The 23,108-nt window shown below is 40.3% G+C and overlaps 1 protein-coding gene across 1 annotated transcript in view; it reads right to left on the bottom strand.

The window, feature by feature from the left end:
- Positions 1-22,893, bottom strand: part of LOC146695303 (serine protease HTRA1A-like) — a 28,576-nt gene extending 5,683 nt beyond the window's left edge. The window contains exons 1-3 of the mRNA XM_085477344.1: positions 22,285-22,893; positions 12,836-12,935; positions 12,062-12,266 (exon numbers count right to left, since the gene is read on the bottom strand). Coding sequence (XP_085333470.1) covers positions 12,062-12,266; positions 12,836-12,935; positions 22,285-22,744 — 765 coding nt within the window. The 5' untranslated portion in view covers positions 22,745-22,893. The remainder of the gene's footprint in view (positions 1-12,061; positions 12,267-12,835; positions 12,936-22,284) is intronic.
- Between the last annotated feature and the right edge of the window lie 215 nt (positions 22,894-23,108).

Below are 23,108 nucleotides of genomic sequence, written 5' to 3'. Positions count from 1 at the left end.
TACGCTACTCTGTCATCTGCTATTTTTAACTTTTATCTTTGCATCTTTTCAGTTACAAGTTATGCACAGAATAACAGAAAACAAAACAAGTGATGCAGTTAAACTTATTCAGCTATTCTTATACTAACTTAATGCATTCACTTTAAAACTAAACTATATTTCTTTGCTCCCTCGACATCCTCCATGTAAAGTTGAGTAATACGTAAAAAAGTAACTCTGAAAGAAAATCACAAGTTCAGTGTTGCTTCATTTGCAGTCGCTCTGCTGAGCATTTCTCGTGATCAGGTGTTTTATAAGTGGACAGCAGAAAAAGAATTACAGCTAAACTGCAAGTCTTCTAAACATAACCCACTCAATGCAGCATGGTCCTGCTCCCACACAAAAACAATTACCACTTTAAAACCACAGGGGAAGGGACATTTATGCCAAACAACCTAAAATACTGATAATCACGATGAAAGGCTTATTTGAAAGTGCAGCTCGGCTGAGAAATGATTCCTAATGGCAAATGTGTGCCAACAGACCACAGATGCTAGAAAATGGATAGATATTACAGTCAATAATGAGTACCTTAAGCTATGGTTGGGCCTGTTACACTGGGTGGTAGAAACCAGGCTGCTGAGTGCTTGCCTCAGACACCGAAAGAATATATTTATCCATCCACAGTGACAATTTCCTTCTTTATATGAAATCATCTCTGCTGGATAGTCCATAGTCAAAGCATGTGTAATGCCACATCCACATGGGTCTGTATACAGTTGTACCCAATAACCTGCAGGGAGGCAACTTTCTTAGAGGGGAAAAAAGTACCTATCCCAAGAGTTCCTCTTGTGAATCCATTTTGTTTACTCAGGGTTATAAATAGGTGGCGTAGGAGGGTGAATGTTCACAGGGACAGTAGCACATGTTAGTGTACACAGACAAAGGGATCATATAGGAAGCAATTTGCAAAATTATATCATTCCCAGCATTATATCGGGGATACCTAACTGCCAACGCATGCAAACACTTTCTCTGCATCGATGCATGTTTGCAGATGTAGATTAAATAAAGACATGCGACTCATAAGCAAATTGAAATGCATTTAGAAAACTGAGCTGCAGGAAAATGTCAGAGACAAATCTTTTCAGTGATACCGTGTTAAAGCTTTCTGTAAATGATCTCAGTGCTCATGGTGAAGTTATTATTAGAACATGACAAAGATAGTGAGGATGAGAACCTTTCAATCTTACCTCACATGCTGACAGAGACACAGATATAGAAATACAAACACAACTACTATAAATGTCGCAGGATTAGTTCCCAATTAGTGTGAGTTTGTTTCAACATTGTAGGGTTTGTTACAAAAAAATATGGCAACACGCACAAGCTACATAACTGTACGCACAATCCAACAAACAAGCATTTGGCATGCACATGCACATACAGAAAGACACCTGACACAGGAGTAGCAGTCTGTTTAATCACTCCAGCTCCCCCCTCCCGTCACACTCCATGTGAGATAAGAGTATAACCAGATGGAGACAGGAAGAAAAAGAAACACACACGCTGCGGAGAGAGAGAGAGGACATCAGGTGGATTCAAGTCCCTGCTAAGGCATTTACCCACTGCCTGTCACCATGATTCTGATAACAGTTAGTGATACTGGTTGTGTCATGGTGACTGTTGCTACCTTACCACCTGATCTGACTTTATTAAATGCAAGCAGTTTGCGGCTTAAAAGTTTCTACCTAACCCTGGGTCTCACACACACTCATGCAAAAATCACACTGCATTCACAAAAAGCATGCACATGCAGGGCAAAATGCAGAAGTTGGCTGACATGCAAACAGCACCTAGGTGAGAGGGCAGAGCAAACACAGAGCGAGTGGACTCCCCAAAGTTTCGAGAGACCCCTAGCTTACATATCACTTACTAATTGTTACTAGTCAGCAATCTGGAATCACTTGTGGAAAATCATCTCGCCATGTGAGTCCGCTTCGTCTGACCACCCAAGTGACTCACCGTGCTATTTCAGATGCACTGGTACTTTACCCAAAGACACTATAGCCGCACTTAAAGGAAAGAGGCATGGTGAAAGAAGGGAACAACAAACACCACAAACCACAGGAAGAGAGTCTGAGAATGTGAGACGAAAGAGTGAATCAAAGTTACGTCAGGAGCCAGCTTATTACCCCTAAAAATATTTTTGGCTTAAGATGTAGAAAAAATAAAAACGACAGCCACGGTAACATTTATAGAACAACAAAAAAAAAAAGTCTGATCTGATGAGGTCTATGAGGATAGATTTTTTTTTCTTCTTAAATAAAGGGCTCTTGTTTTGTTAGGTTTGAGACCGTTTCATTACCTCATATTATGGCAATGATGCCATAGATTATCCTCTCTTTTCTTGCCCAAAAGAATCTGTGTTTTCCACATTCTTGAGTGTTTAGATAATAGAGAGAAGTGGGCCATCAGATTGAGGAAAGGAGATTTAAACAGCTTTGTTTATGTTACCCAAAGAGGCAGCTGTAAGCGACACATTACTGAGAAAAATTCAAAGCTTTCGTAAAATCTGCTGTCGCCTAGCAGAGTATTTGTTCAACCGCCTGCACACAGAGAGGTTTGGCGAAAGGACAGTGAGAAGAATATGCTGGTTGACAACCCCACAGAAAGACTTGAAAATAGCTGTAGAGTTGCTATAAAGGGATTTATCAATGTTTGATGTTAAAGCTTGGGTCGTTTGGAGCCTCATTTAAAAGCCATTACACTAACTACCTTTTTATGACTAGACCAGGTGCAAACTTTAACTCCAGGCAAACTAAGATGGACTGAGGCTTAATAGTGTCTAAGGCACATGTGGACACACATATAATCACTCAGAGAAAGGGAGGAGGTCGCCTAAGCGTGAACCCTCACAAACTGAAGTCTGTAAATTAAATCCCACACACCTGGCACTGCTTAGATATACAGCTAGACCACGTCAAAATACACATATTCAGAAACAGAAGCTCGGGTTGGGTCAGTGCATGACCTGAACTGTATTAAAGCTCATATGCAGTCACATGGCCTCTAATGTTTCCTTCATGCAGGTGTCTTCAAAGCAAGGTGGGCATATTTTACAAAGCTCTACTTTACAAAATTCATAAGTACACTAAGGTATAGGGTTTTACTTGCTGAACTTGCCCTCGAGGTTGTGCTGATGCAGTTAAAAATGTGGCAGGATTCAGCATGCTCATGCAGTACATAACATCAAATAAGGGAATAAGAAGATCACGCTCAGGAGACTGAAAGAGGCTATGCTGACTGTGTTTGTGTGCTTGTGAGCCTGAGTGGTTGCACGGTGTACAATGGACTCGTTTACATGAATGATAGCACAAGTACAAAATAAGTAAATAGGTAATTACTTCACTATTTATAGTTTGAGAAAATTTTGTAGAAGTATGTAAAGTCACAATCAGCACATAAAATAGGCATTTCCCACTTCGTAGGTGTCCACGTCACACTGGGTGAAACCATATCCTTGCTGACACCAGTGCGGAAACCACTCCACTATAGGTTCCATATGTTCTTGAGAATAAGAGCAAACATATGTCTGCGAGATTTGGACACATTTCACTCTGTAGCATGAACGCTTACGAGCACTAAAGGACATCTCAGTTCTGGCTAGACACCGCAAAACTTCGAACTGTGCAAATCACAGTGATGAGAGCAGAGGAGGTCTAGTGGGTTCGTTTGCTCCAGGGGAGAGATCTGACAGCATAATATGGTTCATTTCGCTTTTACTTGAAGTATTTACATGGCGCTCAAGATGTTTCTGTTCTTTTAAGGCTGGTAGCTACTTTGGGGTTGAGCCAACCTCTTGGCCAGTATGTGCTGGAATATGCCATACTTGTGCTGACCCTGAGTATAACAGGAGATATAAAAAATGGATCAAGTCCTCAAGCTTCATTTTTTTAACCATCTATCTGCCCCTAACATTCTCCCTGACCCTTTCCACATTTTCCGACACCGTGTCCGTGTTGTTACTGTTACGGCTCGGGTGCCAGTTTTGCCTTTTGTCTTTGGAGAAGCAATCTACATTTTGATTAGATCGACAAGCAACATTATATAGCATTATGTATCAAAAGCTGGGGTAAAAAAGACAGGAAAAAAATCATGGCAAAAAGAATCTGCAGGTCATTGGCAAATTAACTACGATGGCACCTCCCAGAGCCACTGACATCAGTGTTTCCAACTTTGGGCTCACCCGTTTGATGGTAACGTGCAGGTGCTAGCAGTGCATGGAAATGGTTCCAATGAAAAAGAGGCCACTTTACTTCCTGTTTGCCTTTCATGCCAATTATTAGACCTTTTAAAAGAACTACTTCACTAGAACATAAATGTGTCATTTAGGGACATTTGCTAAATCTACTGATTCTCCTAGTCTCCATCTAATTTCAGATGAATAGCTTCTTTGCCATTGTAGAGGTAATTTTGACAAAAAGCGAAAACCTGTGACAGTAACACTAATATGCCTATAGGAATTATGCTGTATGTCTCAGGAGGTTATTATCGTTTATTTGTTTTTATATGGTGGAGTAGCACAATTCTCCCTGTTCAGGAACCAGATGTTTCTGGTGTGTTATACTTTCTTTAAGCACGCACCCAAATTGTTGAGTATGACAGCTGCAATAAGTTAACAGATAATAAAAGCCAGGAAAAACTAGCTAAAGGTAATGTGTCATCTATCCAGATTAAGAACCAAACAGTTATACCTAGATATATGATGCCTTAGCGTAATTTTGTACTGGATTTGAGATATCTGTCCCCGATAATGCAATAAATATGAGTGGTGTTTACATTTTGGAGCCTATAACAGTGCACTTTTAAAACATTTTTTTTCTGGTTCAGAGAGGGCCTTTGTCAGGTGACAACACAAATCAGCACAATCAGTCTGACATTACATGTTACATCTCTGTGTTAGTGTAGAGAACCGAAAGCTATGCATTTTCCTACAATTTCGGGCTTCTTATTAATTGCCGGATATGTCTGAGGAAATGAAACTAACAAAACTTGTGAAAAAGATTCAAAATGCAATCTGTAGATTCATTTGTTTCCCGGAAGATGTGTCACTGCTGATTTATGAATGTAAAAACTCTAATTACACTTAAACATAAGTAGCGAGTGTGCTTGGTTTCAGAGCAGGGTTTTAAACAGGGACAAACGCCTGTGTCCTTGTTTATATGCCACTGGAGCAAATGTGACTTTTTAAAAAAAAAATCTGAGTGGACTAACCTTAAAACACGGGTTCACTCAGCTGCCTTTAAAATAGCTTGCAGTTGTCTCATAATTACATAGCTGAAGATGCATCATACCTTGTGTCATTAGGGAAACAATAAAGGTTATTGATAATCAGCACTGAGTCAAATATGCCGGTAATCCCGTGGGCAAGGCTGTTGCCAAGAAAACAATTACACATCAAAACAGTAGGCCAAGACAATGAGTGTCAACACCCAGTCGGGTAAAACTATGTGTGTCTATGTGTCCATTTTCCTTGGCTCTTTTCCCATACTACTGCATCTTTAGGCCTGGGAACCTTTTTGGTTACAGAGGAGAGAGATGAAGGAGAATAGATGGCTCAGGAAGGGAGGAGGAAGTGATTCATTTCCTTTTTGCCTGTCTCCAAAGGCGACACACAGTGTCTTTCCACTGGCAGAGGAGCGTGACCTCCACGTCCCCGCAGTGAGCTGTCTTACACCCATGTGGACAAATGCGGACTCATACACTTTCATAATGGTTTGAATAACTGCTTTTGTCTATCACCTCTGTTAATTGAGGGATTTCAAATGAAATGTGGGCATCTTCTGCAGAAATATTTACCCAGTGTTACTAATATAAACAGACAAAATAAACAGATCAGTGCAGGCTGCTTTATAGACATTCACATAACACAGACACAGACGCACACAAAATCCAGCCCTGTCCAAACCAACACCAGGCAAATTTCCCAGAGAGGCTGGTTAAAAATGTTGATCGCCAGTAAAAACAGTTCTATTGTTGCATGAGAACACATGGAGAATAAAAGACTTGTTTTACCACAATACAGCACTTGTAAAGCTGAGAAAAAGTTAATGACTCATTAACTTTGAATCTTTTTGAGTCACCTTATCTTCAAAAAGCTTTTTTTCACCCATTCTAGGATTTACACTTACAGTGATATTGATGGCACATTTATAGCTCATCATTTAGCCTCTCGGTGATTTCAGATGTAAGTGGGCAAAAGCAGATTTTAATTTAGTATGCAGGGGTCAGTTTGCACTATCTAAAATCATGACTGCTTGCTCTGTTGCCTACAAATAATACAAAATGTGATGGCCAGATTCAGCTACTTTGTTCACTTCTCTGGAGGCAGTGGCCTATTTTTCAAGGCCTAGGATATCCAGATAGGGGATAATGAATATCCCGCCAAGACTTTCTATTTCATGCCCTCGCCATTGTTAACAATTGCAGTTTAAATTTTAATATACCTGAATAAAAAGCTCAATCACTTTCACAACATCTTTAGAAGATGACTATCATTGAAAGTAAGGTAGAGTTCGGTAATTTTAACATTTTGTCCTCACTATTCCACCCCCTATGCAAAGCACTACCTTATCGTGGTGGAGGGGTTCGTGTGCCCCAGGGATCCCAGGAATTATGTTGTCCAGGGGCTTCTGCCCCCTGGTAGAGTCTCCCATGGCAAATTGATCCTGGGTGAGGGACCAGACAAAGAGCAATTCAGAACACCCCCATGAGTAGAACACCAAGGGAACAGTTCACTCTGCTCGGGATAGGGTTACCAGGGCCCCGGCGTGGAGCCAGGGCTAGGGAGCGTCTGTTGGCCAGGCCTTAGTCCATGGGGCCCGGTCGGGAACAGCCCAAAAAAGGGCCACACTTTGACTGAGAAAATTGTTGGGCGGTGGAAGGAATACTTCAAGGACCTCCTTAAACCCACTGGCACATCTTCTGTGGAGGAAGCAGAGTCTGGGGACGAGGGGGATGATCGGCCAATCTCCGGGGGCGAGGTCACTGAGGCAGTTAAACAATGCCTTGGTGGCAGAGCCCCTGGGGGGGGATGAGGTCTGCCCTGAGTTCCTGAAGGCTCTGGATGTTGCTGGGCTGTCCTGGTTGACACGCCTCTCCAATGTTGAGTGGAGATCAGGGGCGGTACCTCTGGGAATGAGAATCAGCACCTACAAATCTGAGGCCATGGCCTCAGCTGGAAAAGGTTGCCCACTCTGGGTCAGGGACGAGTTCCTGCCCCAATGGATGGATGGATGTATGGATGTTCCTAACACACACATCACACACCACAGCCTTCCTGTGGTCAAGTAGAGCTCTCGCACTGGATTACTATACAGAGCTGTAGTCTTAAGGGACTTTGAAGTAAAGAGGTAAGAGGCTTTTTAGCTGCAGAGTCAAAGATAATGCATGGCAGTACATTTGCATTTCATTAAAGCAACCAAATCACTTTCTAATAACTGCACAGATTAAGCCATAAACTGAAACATTAAAAAATATGACATACTGCACGGGACATTTGGAACATTTTGAAGTTCTAACGAGGCAGTCTGTGTTGCTCTCTATCAGCCTAAGTAAACAAATGTCCAACAGGCTTTGGAATCACTTACAGGTATAAGTGAACAGGGGTCTGAAAGACTTAAAAACCTAAAGCTTGATGGGCTCCATCCCGCGCATCACACAGTGCAATCATTAACCTATTAGCTCACAAAGTCCTTCAGACATGTGGATCCATTTTCCAGGCCTTGGCCACATCACCCTCTCATTCTCTGTCCCTCTTGCTTTCTCTTTCCCCCCATACTCTCTACACAGGAACAAGTGAGCACAGCACTTTTTCCCCCTCTTTCCGTCCCCCTCTGAAGTTCCAGCTGCTGTAGACAGACTAATGTGTTCCCCAGAGCTGAGGGGCAGACCACAGCCCCAGGAACAGACTGGGCCCTGCTACCAATAAACTCTAGTTTCACATAGAAAAAGAGAGAGAAAGAAAAGAGAAGAGATTCATTATACAGTCAGGGAAAACTTAACTTTAAACTTTCTCACTCAGAAACAATTGTACCATTGTGGAGTTTTATTGATTATTTTTGGCTGCTTCTATACTGCTGACATTGTAAACAATTAGCTTTTATTTAACTGGAAGAACACTATTGGGGCTGGTAAGCAAAGGCAAATGATGACTGATGGGGGGGACGGTGGAAGACTTTCAGCAACAAAATAGCTGAAAACTGACCTCTGTAGCTTTAAAAAATTAAAATCCCTCAAATCTTTCTGAACACAAAAAATAGAAAGCTTAAACAAGAGAATATTTGCTTTTTCTTACTTACTCTGAAAATGAATATGATATAGATATAGCCAACATCACTTTTTATTGATTTATTCATAGACAGTGAATAGGCATTGAATGAATTATTCTCTGCCAAATTCAGCTATTAACATCTTCAAAACTAAAAGATCGTGTCATTTTAATGATATGGATTACAGACTATATATAAAAGATGGATGTCGCTTTTGGATCTGAAAGTCAAACCATTCCTAACGTCCCTTTAAATTTTATTTTTAATAGCCAGCAGTGGATGATCCTCTAGTTACAAAAATGTGTGCTTTCAGAGGAGTCTAGGGGAAAACGATCCTTTGGCTACTTAGTCTGTGACCACAGACTCACCTTTACAGTAAAATGTAGTACAAAGTAGGATGTTCAACAGTATGAGTGGGAAGTCTTTGGTTTCACGGTCAAAACTGCCCCTTTACTCATAACATCCAGTTTGAAAACACTAAGATGCTGATGGTTAAGTTGCTGTGCTGGAGGCTTCACTAACCTTTGGCTACTATCACGATGGCTTATTTGAAGTCTTCCTATTCATACCTCAGATTTTATGTTGACATTACTCTGTCGTCTAAAACTGTGGTAATAAAAGAAGACTATTATGAAGTTGAAATATGTGGTTATTACACTTTAGGTGCTATAATTAAACAACCCGAGGTAATTATTCTGCATGGTTTCAATGTCCCTTTTAATGCAAACCAACTTTGCTTGCCCTCCCGCCCTCACATTTCTGGGGCTTCATCGCTGACACATGGTCTGGATAACTCATTCTGGCTTCATATAAAACAAACACTTCATACTCATAGTGTTGAATGTCTTGAATTACAGCAAACCTACTCAAATTACCTGCTTCTTATTTTGCAGGCAATTTTTAGTAAAGCAGGTTTGTTGTTTATCAAGAAAAAGTCTGATGCATCGAAATGTTTCAAATGCATGTGCAGTGAAAGGTTTCTATGATGATGAAGATTCTTAAACGGCCTATATCTTTATGTTACTACATGTTATAAGTACCAGTCATTCCTGAATCTGCACAGCCACTGACCATGTGCTGCAAACAAACAGGGGAAATCCCCCTCAATAAAGACCAGACTGACTGTCATCAACAGACTGAACAGGTTTTATCATAGAATGAACAAATACAAAGCACATGTCATTGCTCTTTTCTGCACTCCTTGCTCAATTTGTGCACCGAACAAAACCTGAATGCTTCAACCTCTTCAGACTTAAGGGTGGTTGGGGGGGTCTTTGTAACATACCTCGCTCTGCAATCGTGACCAACTTTTCAGCTGTGTCACAGAGCCATGAGAGTGAGCTCCCTAATGCAGCTCTGCTATGATTCGCAGTCAATAGGCCGTGGCTCTCTGCCACACACTCCTTCACATGACTGGCTGTGATTAACATGCAACGTGGATCCCTCTGGTCCAGTAGACAGACAAAAACGCAGACAGATAGGGACATTGAGAGAACTGGAGAGAAAATGCAACAAACATATGTGCTACAAAGCAATGCGTTTTCTTTTAAATATCAACACCGTCCATAGATTTTTACCTGCCAGGAATAAGTGAGTGTCTCTGCAAATTGGTTGTGAAACAAGCATTGTAGTATCTGTCAGTTGTTTTTGCAGCTTGTTGTGTATGAACACTAACAAGATCTGGACTGACTGCAAGCCAGCTGTGTTTTAAAGACCCATCTGGTTGCACCTGCATGCTCACTTTGCTTCACTTGCACTCTGAGTACTAGGCTAAATTTGGAACACTGTCATTCCAGACTTGAATCGCCAAACCAACAAAATAGTTTTTTAACAGCAGTTTAACGGGAGAATTACAAAACCGTGAGTTAATATTTTTATTCTGTTGTGCTGGCTGTGACTTCAGAAAGCTTGGTCAAAAATACCTTTGCAGACTTTTTCACTTCAACTAACTCAGGACTCATTGGATAAATGCTTATTTGTCAAGCCTTAATTTGGCCAAATGAACTCAGTACAGTACTCAGCGAAACCAATTCAGAGACTTGTACATATATGGCAATAGACACACAAAGGTATGTCTGTAATTTTGTAAAAGCTGTTTCCCTTTACAGTCACTGCAGTATGGGACTAGATAAACAGATATGGTGGGACATTTATGTACAGTCATCAAGGGCATGGAAAACATGCTAATATAATGGTGGAATAATTGTACAGCATTTTAAAAAACAAGAATTGGTTCAGATTTTATCACTACAGTCAAAAGTCAAATATATACATACATACATTTACTTAAATCATTTAATAAGTGACTGAAGGTTCTGAAGGATCTATTAACTTGAAAAGTTAAAGAAAAGGCCAAGGTCTACTAATTTCTCAGTGATCATGATTCATTGCAGCTGGTAGTTTGTCTTTGTCAGGATAAAAAGGATTTGTTTGACTCAATGATCAATGCTGACCAATACTCAGAACAAAAAAAAAAGAAAAAAGAACAATGGGAGAGTCCAACGAATTCAGCAAAGATGTAAGAAGACGAATTGCAGCTTTACACAAGTTATGAAGGTGTCTTGGAGCCATTTCTAAAATACTGGATATTCAAAGATCATCAGTTCAAACAAATGTATAAGTTAATCAGAATTGTGACAACTTTGCCAAAGTCTGCAAGAAGAGCCAAAGTGTCACCCTCAGATGAGAGAAAATTGGTTAAAATGCTTAAAAACAACCCAGGAAATACCAAGAAAACAAGCCTGCCATGAACTGGAAACTACTGCAACACCAGCTTTACTGTACATAGAAAAGAAAGTTTTACACCACCATGGACCAATAGGGGGCTGACCAGGAAAGAAGGCCCTGCAACAACAGTAAGCATGACTAAAATTTGCAGCTGCCAACATGCACTAACCACATGTCTTCTAGAGAAACGTTTTACAGTCAGACGAGACAAAGACTGATATTTGGCCACAGCAGCAAGAGAACAAAAGGTGAAACTTGCTAAGGGAAATTAACCACATATTAATAAGGGTGTTTGTATATAGTTGAGCCTGTATAATTCTGACCCTGTGTGGATGACATAAAATCCCAAATAAATTCAAACTTGTGCACCAAATTTAAAGTCATTAAACATGTACATGTACAGTCATTGCACCCTGCAAAACAGATAGTTCAAAGAAATCATTAAAAACTTACCATGAAATTTTAGAAAATACTTCTATACCTGAAAATTCGATATTGTTAGAAGTTCAATAACACACTCATGTCTGCATGCTAGCTAAGAATAAAAGCCAAAAGGCAATTAGCTTAGATGCGCATAAAGACTGTCAGAGAAATACTGAAAGCATACATTTGTCTCGTTTGTTTAATCAGTACATAAATAGAAATGTCAAATAACTATAAACAAGTAGTTAAATGCTCATATTATTTCTTGGCGAACAGAAGCCAAGTGCATGACTGCTTTGAGTCTCTACTGCCAAGTCTTTACACTGAAAACAAAGCTAATCAGCACATCTGGCTCTTGCTTAATGTTTAATGTAGACAGATGTATGGTCTTATTGATCTTCTTATCTCACTCTTGGCAGGAAAGTGAATGAGGACTATTTCCAGTATTTAAAACTATTCCTTTTATGGTGTGCTTGCTTAGATACGAAGCAAGAAAAACAAAAGCGAACAAAAAATTAATGGTGTTCACTGAGAACACCTCTAACTACCACATCTTCTATATTTTGCAAGGTTTCTAGAAGTCTGACACTTTAACTAACCGGTGCATCGATCTCAATGAGGGCGATGTCTGATTTCTCATCCACGTCTTTGATTTTGGCATCATAGGAGGCGCCGCTCTTTAGCTCCACTTTCACTCTGTGTTTATTGGCCACCACGTGGGCATTGGTCACAATTTGGCCATCTTCAGACACAACAAAACCAGAACCACTGGCCACTGCCACTTCACGCTTGGAATAAGTCATCCTGTGGAGGGAAGAAAGGGAGACATTAGGAAAGAGTAGGAAAAGGTTAGACTACTGGTATTCTTTCCTCTCCCCTTTAACAGTTTTTCCAGAATAGTAAAATAAAGCAGTACATGGTGTAATAGAAGTGTTAAATGCAAACCAAAAGTATGTATACTATATATATATATATAAACAGTAAGAAGGTGAGTATATAAAGCTAAGCTGGAGAGATGAATAAAACAAGAGACAGATCTAAGTGAAACAACGGCGGATGAAGGAGAGACAGAAATCTGAAAATCAGAGGGTTTTGACCTTCAAAAAAACCACTTCACAAGTGATGGTGACAGACAGAAGAGAGATGAGACAGATGAAGAATCAAAGTGTCAAAGAACAAGAAGCAGAGATTAAAAAGCACAAAAATCTGGTCGGATGATTTTTAAAAAGAAGATGAAAGACTAAACTTGAGAATAAGGTGCTCTACCAACTGGTGCAGTGTGTTTAAGTACACAGGTAGGTTGTAAATTCTAGGGTTTTTCGGTCTGCCCCTCCCCAGCACCGAGCACAGACACACAGGTACGCGGCTCATACTTGCGGTAAAGTTCAATGTGAACCACAGACGGAGCAATTTTCTCCACCACGTCGGCAATGAAGTTGTATTTGTGCCTCGGGCTGTCTGGATTGTCTTGAGCTGGAAATACATCATGCACACACAAATACACAAATAGGATGTCAGCCTGGTAAAAACAAACAAAAGATGCATGGAAATACTGCATGATGTAAGAGCTGTGTGAGGATAGAGAACCAACACATTAAACTACCCTTCATCATAACACATCTGGGAAAAGAACAGATGACAGTTCATCTGCGGTTGAGACTGTCTAGGTCTAGGTCTGACACACATGTACTCACTCATTTACAGAGTCTGGTAATAAACCTTACAAATAAACACTTCACACTGACATTTACCCTTATCTTACCCCATGGTTAAGGGTGAAAACAGAGCAGTTCTAAAACCATCCGCAGCTCATTTGTCAAGTATAACACACAGACAGTGTGACACTGTATGTTAAGGGACTGCCAAATTCACTGAATCACCCATCCAGCTTTGGTAAGTCAGGAAATGCTGACTGACTTACCTGCTCATTAAATCCTACTCAAATGACAGTTTAAGCAAGGCTATGAATCAAGACGTCCCCAACCTTTCCCTCTTTGCTTTTCATCCTTCCATCCATAAGCTGTTATTTTGCCACGTACTTTGAACTATTTTGTCTCACAAGAACAATTTTCAGTCATTACTTTCTCCTAGATGACAGAAATTGCAAAAGTATAATCCCCTGGATATCAGTGATTGCACTGAAGGGTAAAGAAACAACAAAGAGACACTTGAGTTGCAGTTAAGCTAACACCAGCATTTAATGAGCATCATGCTGCTGTATGGAACACCATTAAAAAGTACAGTCCACAAACATTTGACAAACTGCAGGAAGTAAATTCTTCTGCATGTGGTTGAAGTCTTGGTGGTCGCAGTGAAGCACCAAAATTTGTTTAGCGGGAGTTTGTTAGCTGTGAAAGTGTTCTGTTAGCTAGCAACCGTCATTATAAACTGAAGATAAAAGATGGATACAGATCAGTTCTGTATCTGAAAAGCAACGCCAATTCAGAAGTCACTTAAACCAGATCTCTTTCTAGTGGACTGTTGCAGTGGGCCACACTGAAAAGTTAATGAAGACATAAAATTAACAATGAGCAGAACTGAGTTTAACTTATCGGAGAGGCCCTTCACTACAGCTCACAACAGTTTCTCATAAGATAAGATAAGATAAGATAAGATAAGATAAGATAAGATAAGATAAGATAACTCTTTATTGTCATTGCACAGTCATACATAGTATAGTAGTACAATGAAATTGGAAAAACTGTCCTACGTCATGAGGCCCCTTGGAAAAACTAATTACCAACCCCTGCTGGAAGAAGTCATAAGGAAAATTACTTGGATTAACACTTTCCTGATGAGTATGTGGTTTCCATGTTGGACCCACCCCTTCCAGCACTTCCAGTTCTAAAAGCTAAAATGCTCAGACACTTCACAATGGTAGCTCAGGAAAAAGTGGGCCTTGGTTATAAACTGTTATGTTTTTAACTGAATCATAAACACAGAAAGATGCATGCATGCACACCTGCGACAAGAAGCTCACAGTAGTAGTGATTCTGGTAATATTGTCCTCCCACTTTCCCTCAGCTGAGCTGTAATGTAATTCAAATTCCTTTACACTGGATGTGGACAGAAAACAGTTCTACATGAATTTACTTGCAGTAAGGTTTATGGATTTTTTGCTCATGTTATTAAATATTAACAACGGCAGTAAGGTCATGCTCTTTGGAAAGAGACACTGTTGTTGAGTTAAGCACAAGGAATATCATTTATTTCTAATAAATTAAAGTGAAGTGCCAATATGTCCGAAACTGGACACCAAAACAGTCTAGATGAATGAACAGTGCTACAGTCCGGAGGAAAACATATAAAGTACATTTTGAGGTGAAAATTCCTTCAAGATAAACCCTTTGAGCATCATGAATCAATAATCCAAATCAATAATTTTACTAGAAATTTTTTGAGTTGTGGAGTTTTTCACCTCACGGATGTATGTACTGAAATCCATTTCAGTCCTGCTAATAATTGTCAAGCTATTTCTCTAAAAAAATTCAGATGCCCACCTCATATTGTAATGAAAGGACAAACGAGGGGCTCACCAAAGTTAGCAGGTTTCTGGGCATCTGGCGATTAAGATTGCCTGTGCAGAATTTTACTATAATCCATCAAATGCTTGATGATTATTTCTGGGTATACGGTGTACCAAATGCTATTCTTAGAGCTAAAAGCCACTGAAAGAAAAAAGAAAACCAAGTTGCTCATAAATAAATGTAACCCCTTTTTTTCCCCCAACCCCGACATATATTTTCCTGAACTTTAAATCAAGTATTAAACATTATAAAGGCCAAACAACCTTCTTGCAATAGTATGAAGAAAAGATGGAAATGTTGGAGTAATTTCCTCCCTGCTAGCTTCAAACCCGGGGGGTTTCGTGGTCAGCTCTGATAGGATTACTGTGAGAGAAAGCAGGGCCCGGGGTCCAGAATCTGTGTTGTTTCTGGAGTGCACAAACAGGCTCCCAGTCTCTTCCACTTCACCATGTTATAATGAGTGAGGCCTCCTTGCACACATGCGGAAACCAGGAACACTCTGCTGCCACTACAATGCCAGTGTGATGATAGCAAACTTATAGGCCTAGTGGTGGTGATTTGGTAGAGACAGGATGTCATGAATCAGCCATTTTCTCCTGAGTTATATAGTGAGATAGATCGTTTCATTGCTCAACTGAGCTTACAGCTGAAGCTTAGAAAGACTTTACTGTTGGAAAATTAAGTTGACTTATGAGCGAAACTGAAAAGAAGCGTCTAGATGCCAAAACGTGACTGATTCATCTTGATATGTGGAGAGAAAGTGGGATTTAAAGGCTTCTGATCACTGTCTCATCTAAGTATTGCTCACGAAAAACCTCTCCATCTGCTGAACTGCTGCTATAGTAAGATGGGATCTGTGATTGCAAGGTAATTTTCTAAACAGCTTATGTGTGTGTGACATTTATACATTTAATTAGAGTCATTATAAGGAAAGAAAAGAGGACATGCTTTTGATGGTGTGAAAAGTGGTGCGTTCAACTTCTTTTGAAAATGGGCTTGTTTAGGGTGTCACAGAGTACATTATAATAGACTCAGAAACTGCATGCAGTTTCAAAATAACTGCATGCAAATTTAATGGGCATAATTTGCCCGCAGGAGCTATTTGGAGATTACCTAAAGGCAATCATTTAGAAGCTAATGTAAAAGTAAGCTGTAGGTCACTAATAAACAAGGCAAATGGCTTTTTAGTTCAAAAAGCAGATTGAACTAGAAATCCAAGTAACATAGCGTTTTTCCTCATAGGCGACAAAACCAACATAAACACATATAATAGGCATATAATAACAGAATGACCAATGATAGACTGAAAAGCATTTTTCATGCAGATTGATCATATAGAGATATATACTCACTTGCCACTTTATTAGGTATACCTGTTTAAGTACTTGTTAATGCAAATATCTAACCAGTCGGTCACATATCACATGCACATGGTGACACCAGCTGAAAGTAATTCAACTTGAATATAAAAATGGGGGGGATTTAAGAGACTTTGTATGTGGCATAGTCATTGTCATCAAATGGAGTGGTCTGTTTATTTCAGAAACTGCAGAATCTGCTGGGAAAAAAGAAAAAGAAAAAATCCAGTTCTCTGGATGAAAACATCTTGTTGATGGCAAAGCACAGAGAATGGCCGGACTACTTTGAGCTGATAGGTAAGTCAACAATAACTCAAATAGCCACTTACTACAAACAGAGTATGCAGAAGAGCATCTCTGAATGCACAGCACATTGAACCTTGATGTAGCAGATGGACTAGGGGTGCCCAATCCCGGTCCTCGAGAGCTACCGTCCTGCAGCTTTTAGATGCATCCTTGTTCCCACACACCTGAATCAAATGAATGGCTTGTTATCAGGCCTTTGCCAAACATGATGGCATGCTGAAGAGATCAAACCATTTGATTCAGCTGTGTTGGAGTAGGGATGCATCTAAAAGCTGCAGGATAGTAGCTCTCGAGGACCGGGATTGGGCACCCCTGGACTAGAGCAACAGAAGACCACACCAGGTGCCACTCCTGTCAGCTAAGAACAGGAAACTTGAGTCTACGGTTCAAATCGGGTCTTCAAAATTGGACACTGAAAATTGGAAAAATGTTTCCTTATCCGATGACATGTGATTTCAACATGTGGATGGTAGGGTCAGAATTTGGTGTAAATACCATGAAATCATGGATCTACCCTGCTTTCTATCAGTAGTTCAGGCTGATGATGTAATGGTGTGGGGGATATTTTCTAGACACACTTTGGCCCCCTTCATACCAAGGGGGCATTGTTTAATTGCCACACACTATTTGAGCATTACTGCTGACTATGTCCAGCCCTTTATGCCCACAGTGTACCCATTTTTGTTCCGGGCGCTTCCGGCGGGATAATATGCCATGTCACAAAGCTCAAATCACTTCAAAGTGACTTCTTGAACATGACAATGAGTTCACTGTACTCAAATGGCCTCCACAGTCACTAGATCTCAGTCCAATAGAGCACCTTCGCAATGTGATGCAACATTATTGATGTGCAGCCTACAAATATGCAGCAACTATGTGATGCCATAAACCGAGGAATGTTTACAGCACCTTGTTGAGTCTGTGCCACAAAGAGTTTAGGCAGTTCTGAAAGAAAAATGAGGCCCAAACTTGTACTAACAAGTGTAATAAAGTGGCTGGTGACTATATCTGTGTGCACCAAAGACGCATAAACAACTTTATAGAAAGTAAACTGGAAGTGGAGTATTTCACACTTGGTAAATTAAGAAGCGATATATTTGGTGTAACAGCAAGTACACACTCTTGTTACTCCGACTCACCCTGTCAGACACTTAGTCTAATTGCTTCGGTTTATAGGAAAGCATTAGCAGAAATAACTACTGACTATAAAAGTAGTATGATAATATGATAAACAGTAATACTGTAAATGTTAATGATTAGCAGCACACCACAAAATATCACTTGAGTTTCAGGGCAATGGCAGACTGAGACTTATGAACAGTCTTGTCAATATCACAGACATTACGCTGCTATTCAGCAGATATTTTGGAGATGGCACTTAAGGTAAAAGTGGGGATGGGTCAAGTGAGTTGCATGTAATATAGAGTGGATGTGGTGTTTAGATTTTTAAGCAGTCCAAAAACAAAATTGTTCTTATGTGGGAGGGTGGCATTCCTACTAAGCAGTAACTTATCCTGACAGAGAAGCGTATACACACTCTCACCACACAATTTAAATGATATACTGACATAAAAACAGTAATAAACCTGCTTTAAGTTTCTGTGACCTGATGAAGTTAAGATTTCACCCATATGCAAGACATATTGAGAAGTGTGGTAACTGCTAATGAAAGCCTCATAATATTTAAGTATCTATTAACAATAATCAGATGTCGGAAAGAGTTTTTTGGAGTCAGTTCAAGCATTATGTGGGGAAAACCATTCAAAAACAACATTTATTAAAAGGAACCTAATTTAAAAGTACTCTCCCCTCCCAACATACACACTCAAAGCCCCCCCTAACCTCACAATCCCATAAATCCATTACCCCTCCCCACTCAACACACGAGCTACAGGTCAGGGTGTCTTTTCTTCTTCAGCTTTCCCATGCATAGGACCCTTCGTTTTATTGGTTCCTGCAGACTAAAAGACGATTTGTGTTCTCCCAAGAAAAAACCTTAAGAAATGAAAAAACATAGATGTGAACAAAGTGGATTCAGTCCAGCTGGAATTAAGCTAATGCACTAGCAAATCTTTCAGATATGTTAAGAAGGAGGGGCAAAGGAAAGGATCGTTATCAGCATGGACATCCGGTCAGAATGCAAAGAACACAGCCATCAGTTATTCTCCGGAATTTTAGGTTTGTTTTCCTTTAGATCAAAGGTAATTTAACTAACCAAAGGGGAAACTCATATAAGCTCTGAAAGAGCCAAAATAAGTTTAGAGTAAATCATTAACTTAAAGATAGAAATGTTTAATAAATTAACTCTTTTCACTCCACATTAGCATGAGAATAGTGAGGGGAAGGGTGTATAGCCCGCATACAAGGTGTGCCAGGTGGAATAGAGGATTAAAGGAACCAGTCAGTGAAAAGAAAGTAAGGTCAGCAAGTAAAGCTACGTCAAATGGGTTGTTGTCAAAGGACAGTACTGATTGTTTAAAAAAAGCCAATAAAATGTAAATAGTATGGCCCCTCTTTGGCCTTAAAAAGTATGGCAAGTATGTGCCTTAGTGCATATGTTATTATAAAATTACTTCCAGTAGGTCATTGATTTTGGCTCGCTGTACTTCTTCAATGATTCAGAACATATGAGCTTGCTACAGTGTTAAGACCATGAATCATTTTGTTTCGATGGGGCTTTTTTCCCCAGTTATGAAAGCATACAGTTGAGCTTTGCCGCTGTTTATAATACTACAATGACACACTGGCAGCTGTTTCAAATGACTCACTGAGTGATTATAATTAACCCAATTTTTCCATTCCCAATATTGATTCAATTTACCCTATTTTAATCCAGTGAACTTAATTTTTTCCATTGTGAACTCCATCTAAGGTTGAAAGCACATAATACAACCAGAAACACTCACACTGAGTTAGTAACAGGGCAGTTAGAGCAGCATGGAGAACCCATTCAAAACCATGTCCCATTTTATTGTTAGAAAATGATGTATGTCGATCAGTACAGCAGCTGCAAGAGCAGGTTTTAACCCTTTAAAAGATATTAAACCAATGCAATATTCAGTACAGTGTTTAATAACACTTATCGTGGCCCATAGACAAGAATGGAGGTACAGCAATTTGGTGTGGTGCAAAAGCATTACATTTCTCTAATTAGTGCAATTTAGGAAATTCGGACATACACAAATGTGCTTATGTTGCGGTCAGTATTAGATGACATTAAAAAGAGGCTGAGCACGGAAGAGGCTGCAGCAAATATAGTTTAGCAGAGACAGGAATGAAGGAAGCAGGAGAATTACAGACATCAAACAGGAAAAAGAACAGATGAGAAAAGCAGACAGGCAGACATTCAGAACCAAAAGCAGACACTGACAAGTAGAACAACAAAAACAAGTCACGTGCATGTGCCCAAAAATGATGTTTTAACATCATGAGTGGCTGAAACAAGTTGCTGAAGAATGTGCGTATTCAGCAGATGTCACTCGCTGGAGTCACAGAGTACATTCTGTCTGCAACATCAGCTCTGAATTATGAGCAGCACAAACGGTGTCGGGTTTTCAACTGGATTAAAGTCTAAACAGATTATAAGAAAATCAGCCTCACCTTCACGTTCACACCTTCATGCAACCCCTCCATAGTTCTGGTTCACAGTTTGAGAGGCACCAAGTGATTCAGTTCTGATCTCCAATACTCTTCAGCGCTTTTCCTGTCAGTCTGTGTCACATTAGTGCTTTTAAACTGCCAAAAAGTTTTTTTTCTGCACTTTAAAAAAAAAAAAAAAAAGATAATTTTTAACAACTATGACACCAAGGTCACAGTCAAATTTTGGCCTAGTTTTTTCTTTCTTTTTTCCCCCAAAATGAGCTACGCCTTTACTGTCCAGACACGAAATGACATCATGCAACTGCGCTCACATGTTTTCTTAACATGAGGCCAGGTTGCGGTGTATTTCAAGGCACTCAGAGGGGTTTAAGTTTCTTTTCAGTGTCAGCTCTTGACATTCTGAGTCAACAGACCTGTTCACAATTTATGTTAAAGTTGACATTTCTTTTTAAAATATGTGCTTCTGCTACAGTCTTAGTCAGCACCAGCCTGGACAGGGACAAATCTAATGCACGAAATAAAATGCAACTTCCAGCTATGGAAATTCTCACAGGGTATCTTGGAAAATCAATAGCACTCACCACAGTCTTGCTCAGTTTCAGACATGGTTAGCTGCTCGGGAATGACTTAACCATTTAAGCTGCTTACATGACTGACAAACAAATGTGGCGATGCAGTCTGCCCTTCCACTGTGCCCACATGGTTTTTGATGTACATGTACAACTTTCCCGAAAATATGGGTTGCTAATTTTGTGTTTTCCTCAATGTCTCCTGCCTGTTTTAAACAGTCTTCAACAGAGGTGGAATTAGTGCCAGGAATTCCTTCATGTGACTGTTAAGTGTGATTTATGAGTGACAACACAGACCAGGAGTGAAAGACACTTCCACAGTCAAAAAGAGAAGAGAGGAAGAAGCTGGGGTGGTGGTGGGGGGCTGTGGCAGGGTGGATTCAGTAAGTTTCCAAGCCTTGAGGTAAGTTATAGATCTTTGATGCAACAGGTGTTGAATGTTGTCCTTTGTGTGTTTTTAAGTGCACATATGTTGCCAAATCTGAGGGGGAAAAAAGTACGTACACAGTAACAGTAAAAACCGTAAAGGACACAATGTTTTTACCACCTGCAGCATCACTAGTGATCGTTTTTTCATTCCTGGATGTTTTATGTCATGCATAAATTGTAAACAATTACACTACTAATGATGATATATGACTCATTGATTCATTTTGTACAGAATGTGCATTCTCATTTGGACTGTGCTGTTTCACAGAGCAGCAGATGCAAAGAGTGAAGTCTCATTATAAGTGAGCTTCACTGATTAGCACAAAATACCTGTCACATGACACTATGACAAAATGCAGGTCCATACTGAAACACTTCCATTTATCATTATAAATATATCTCCAGTTATATTTAATAACAGTTTATATCATACATATCAGGTTTTGACATTCCATTCTATTCAGCTAATGCACATATTTCAGGTGATTGCTGGTCATGCATGCCAGAGTAATCCTAAGGTTCACATCAAGCTTTACAACAGGGCATAACTCGTGGCTTCATTCAGCCATGGGGGGAAAAAAGAAAACAAAACAAAAGAAAAGCCCTCTCTGATCAAGTCTAATTGTAATGCAGGATCAAGGGCTGCACTTGAATGGCTGCTCTTGTGGTTCCAGACACATGGGGATTGTGTGCCACTGAATGCAGCGCTGAGCTACAACATCTGTGCGACCTTGAGACAATAAATGCCCAGTGAGGAATGATGGGATCACGTTCAACAACAAGTTGTAAATAACTAAGGTAAAACGGCCAAAAAATGACACCATGTTACAGAAAATGTGCAACGATTGATTTCAGCTGCAAAACTAATGTTTTTGGCTCACAACGCTCAAAAGAGAGTAGCCTATTCATGATTCTTGACACTATACTGTAATCAATTAACTTTAAACGTCGAATCTACTCCCTCCTATTTATTATCAATATCTCAGTGTGTTTTGGGTTAAGGGTGTCTTGATCAAAACAGTGTGAGTTCTACCTTTCCCGCAGGCTCCCCGCTGAATGAAAAGAACAGGTGGCTGTTGCAATTTCTGCGCCCGTCGACTGACCCTCTTCAGCTCGCAGATATTCCGGTAGGACACCCCATCGCTTCCACAAACCGCTTCGGTGGTTTTGCACACGCAAATCCCACTCTTGCTTCTCCTCCTCACCGTCACAGTGTATGCAATCCCGCCGGAGACCGAGCACTCCAGCTCCTCTCCGCACACTGGGTCGCCGAGCTTCCCACTGCCGCCGCAGGCTTCGCCTTCACCGGAGGCGCACACCGGGCAGCAGTGGCAGGCGTCGAGGGTTTGTCCTGTCGGACAGTCCGCTGGTAGCCGAGGACACATCGACTTATCACACCGGGAAGGACATCCGACAACATAACGGCTGGAGATTTGCGCATCCGCCGGCACGGCTGCAAAGGCTACGATTGCGCATAACAGCAACCAAAACATGTTTCAGACTGAAAAAGAAGCTCCCCTAAAAATTCACCAGAAACTTTTAAAGAGTTCCAAAAGGTCGCTCTGTGCTAGCAGTGTTATGGGATGACAGAGCTCAGTGCTGAGGGGGGAGTCATCCCAGCTGGAGAGGCATTTAACAGAAACTCCACTGCGTAACCAATTACGCGATTTTACGTTTTTGCTGGCACGGCATCAAACATGCAACTCACTTTCTAGATAATAACAACAAGCAGGGTGATTGGTGGCTTTACGTGACGTACTGAATCGGAAGAGTTAAATTACTGACATGTCTCCAAAAGCGTGAAGATAAATAATCAGAGGAAAGAGCAGAAAATTGCCATGACTGGTGGGAGGAAGT

Source organism: Copadichromis virginalis, linkage group LG13 (genome assembly GCF_057382275.1).
Source record: "Copadichromis virginalis isolate Kocher_CV1m ecotype Utaka linkage group LG13, C_Virginalis_male_GT1.1, whole genome shotgun sequence".
Taxonomy (NCBI): domain Eukaryota; kingdom Metazoa; phylum Chordata; class Actinopteri; order Cichliformes; family Cichlidae; genus Copadichromis; species Copadichromis virginalis.
The sequence above is the reverse complement of the archived record's forward strand: the minus strand, read 5'-3'. Positions and strand labels throughout refer to the sequence as shown.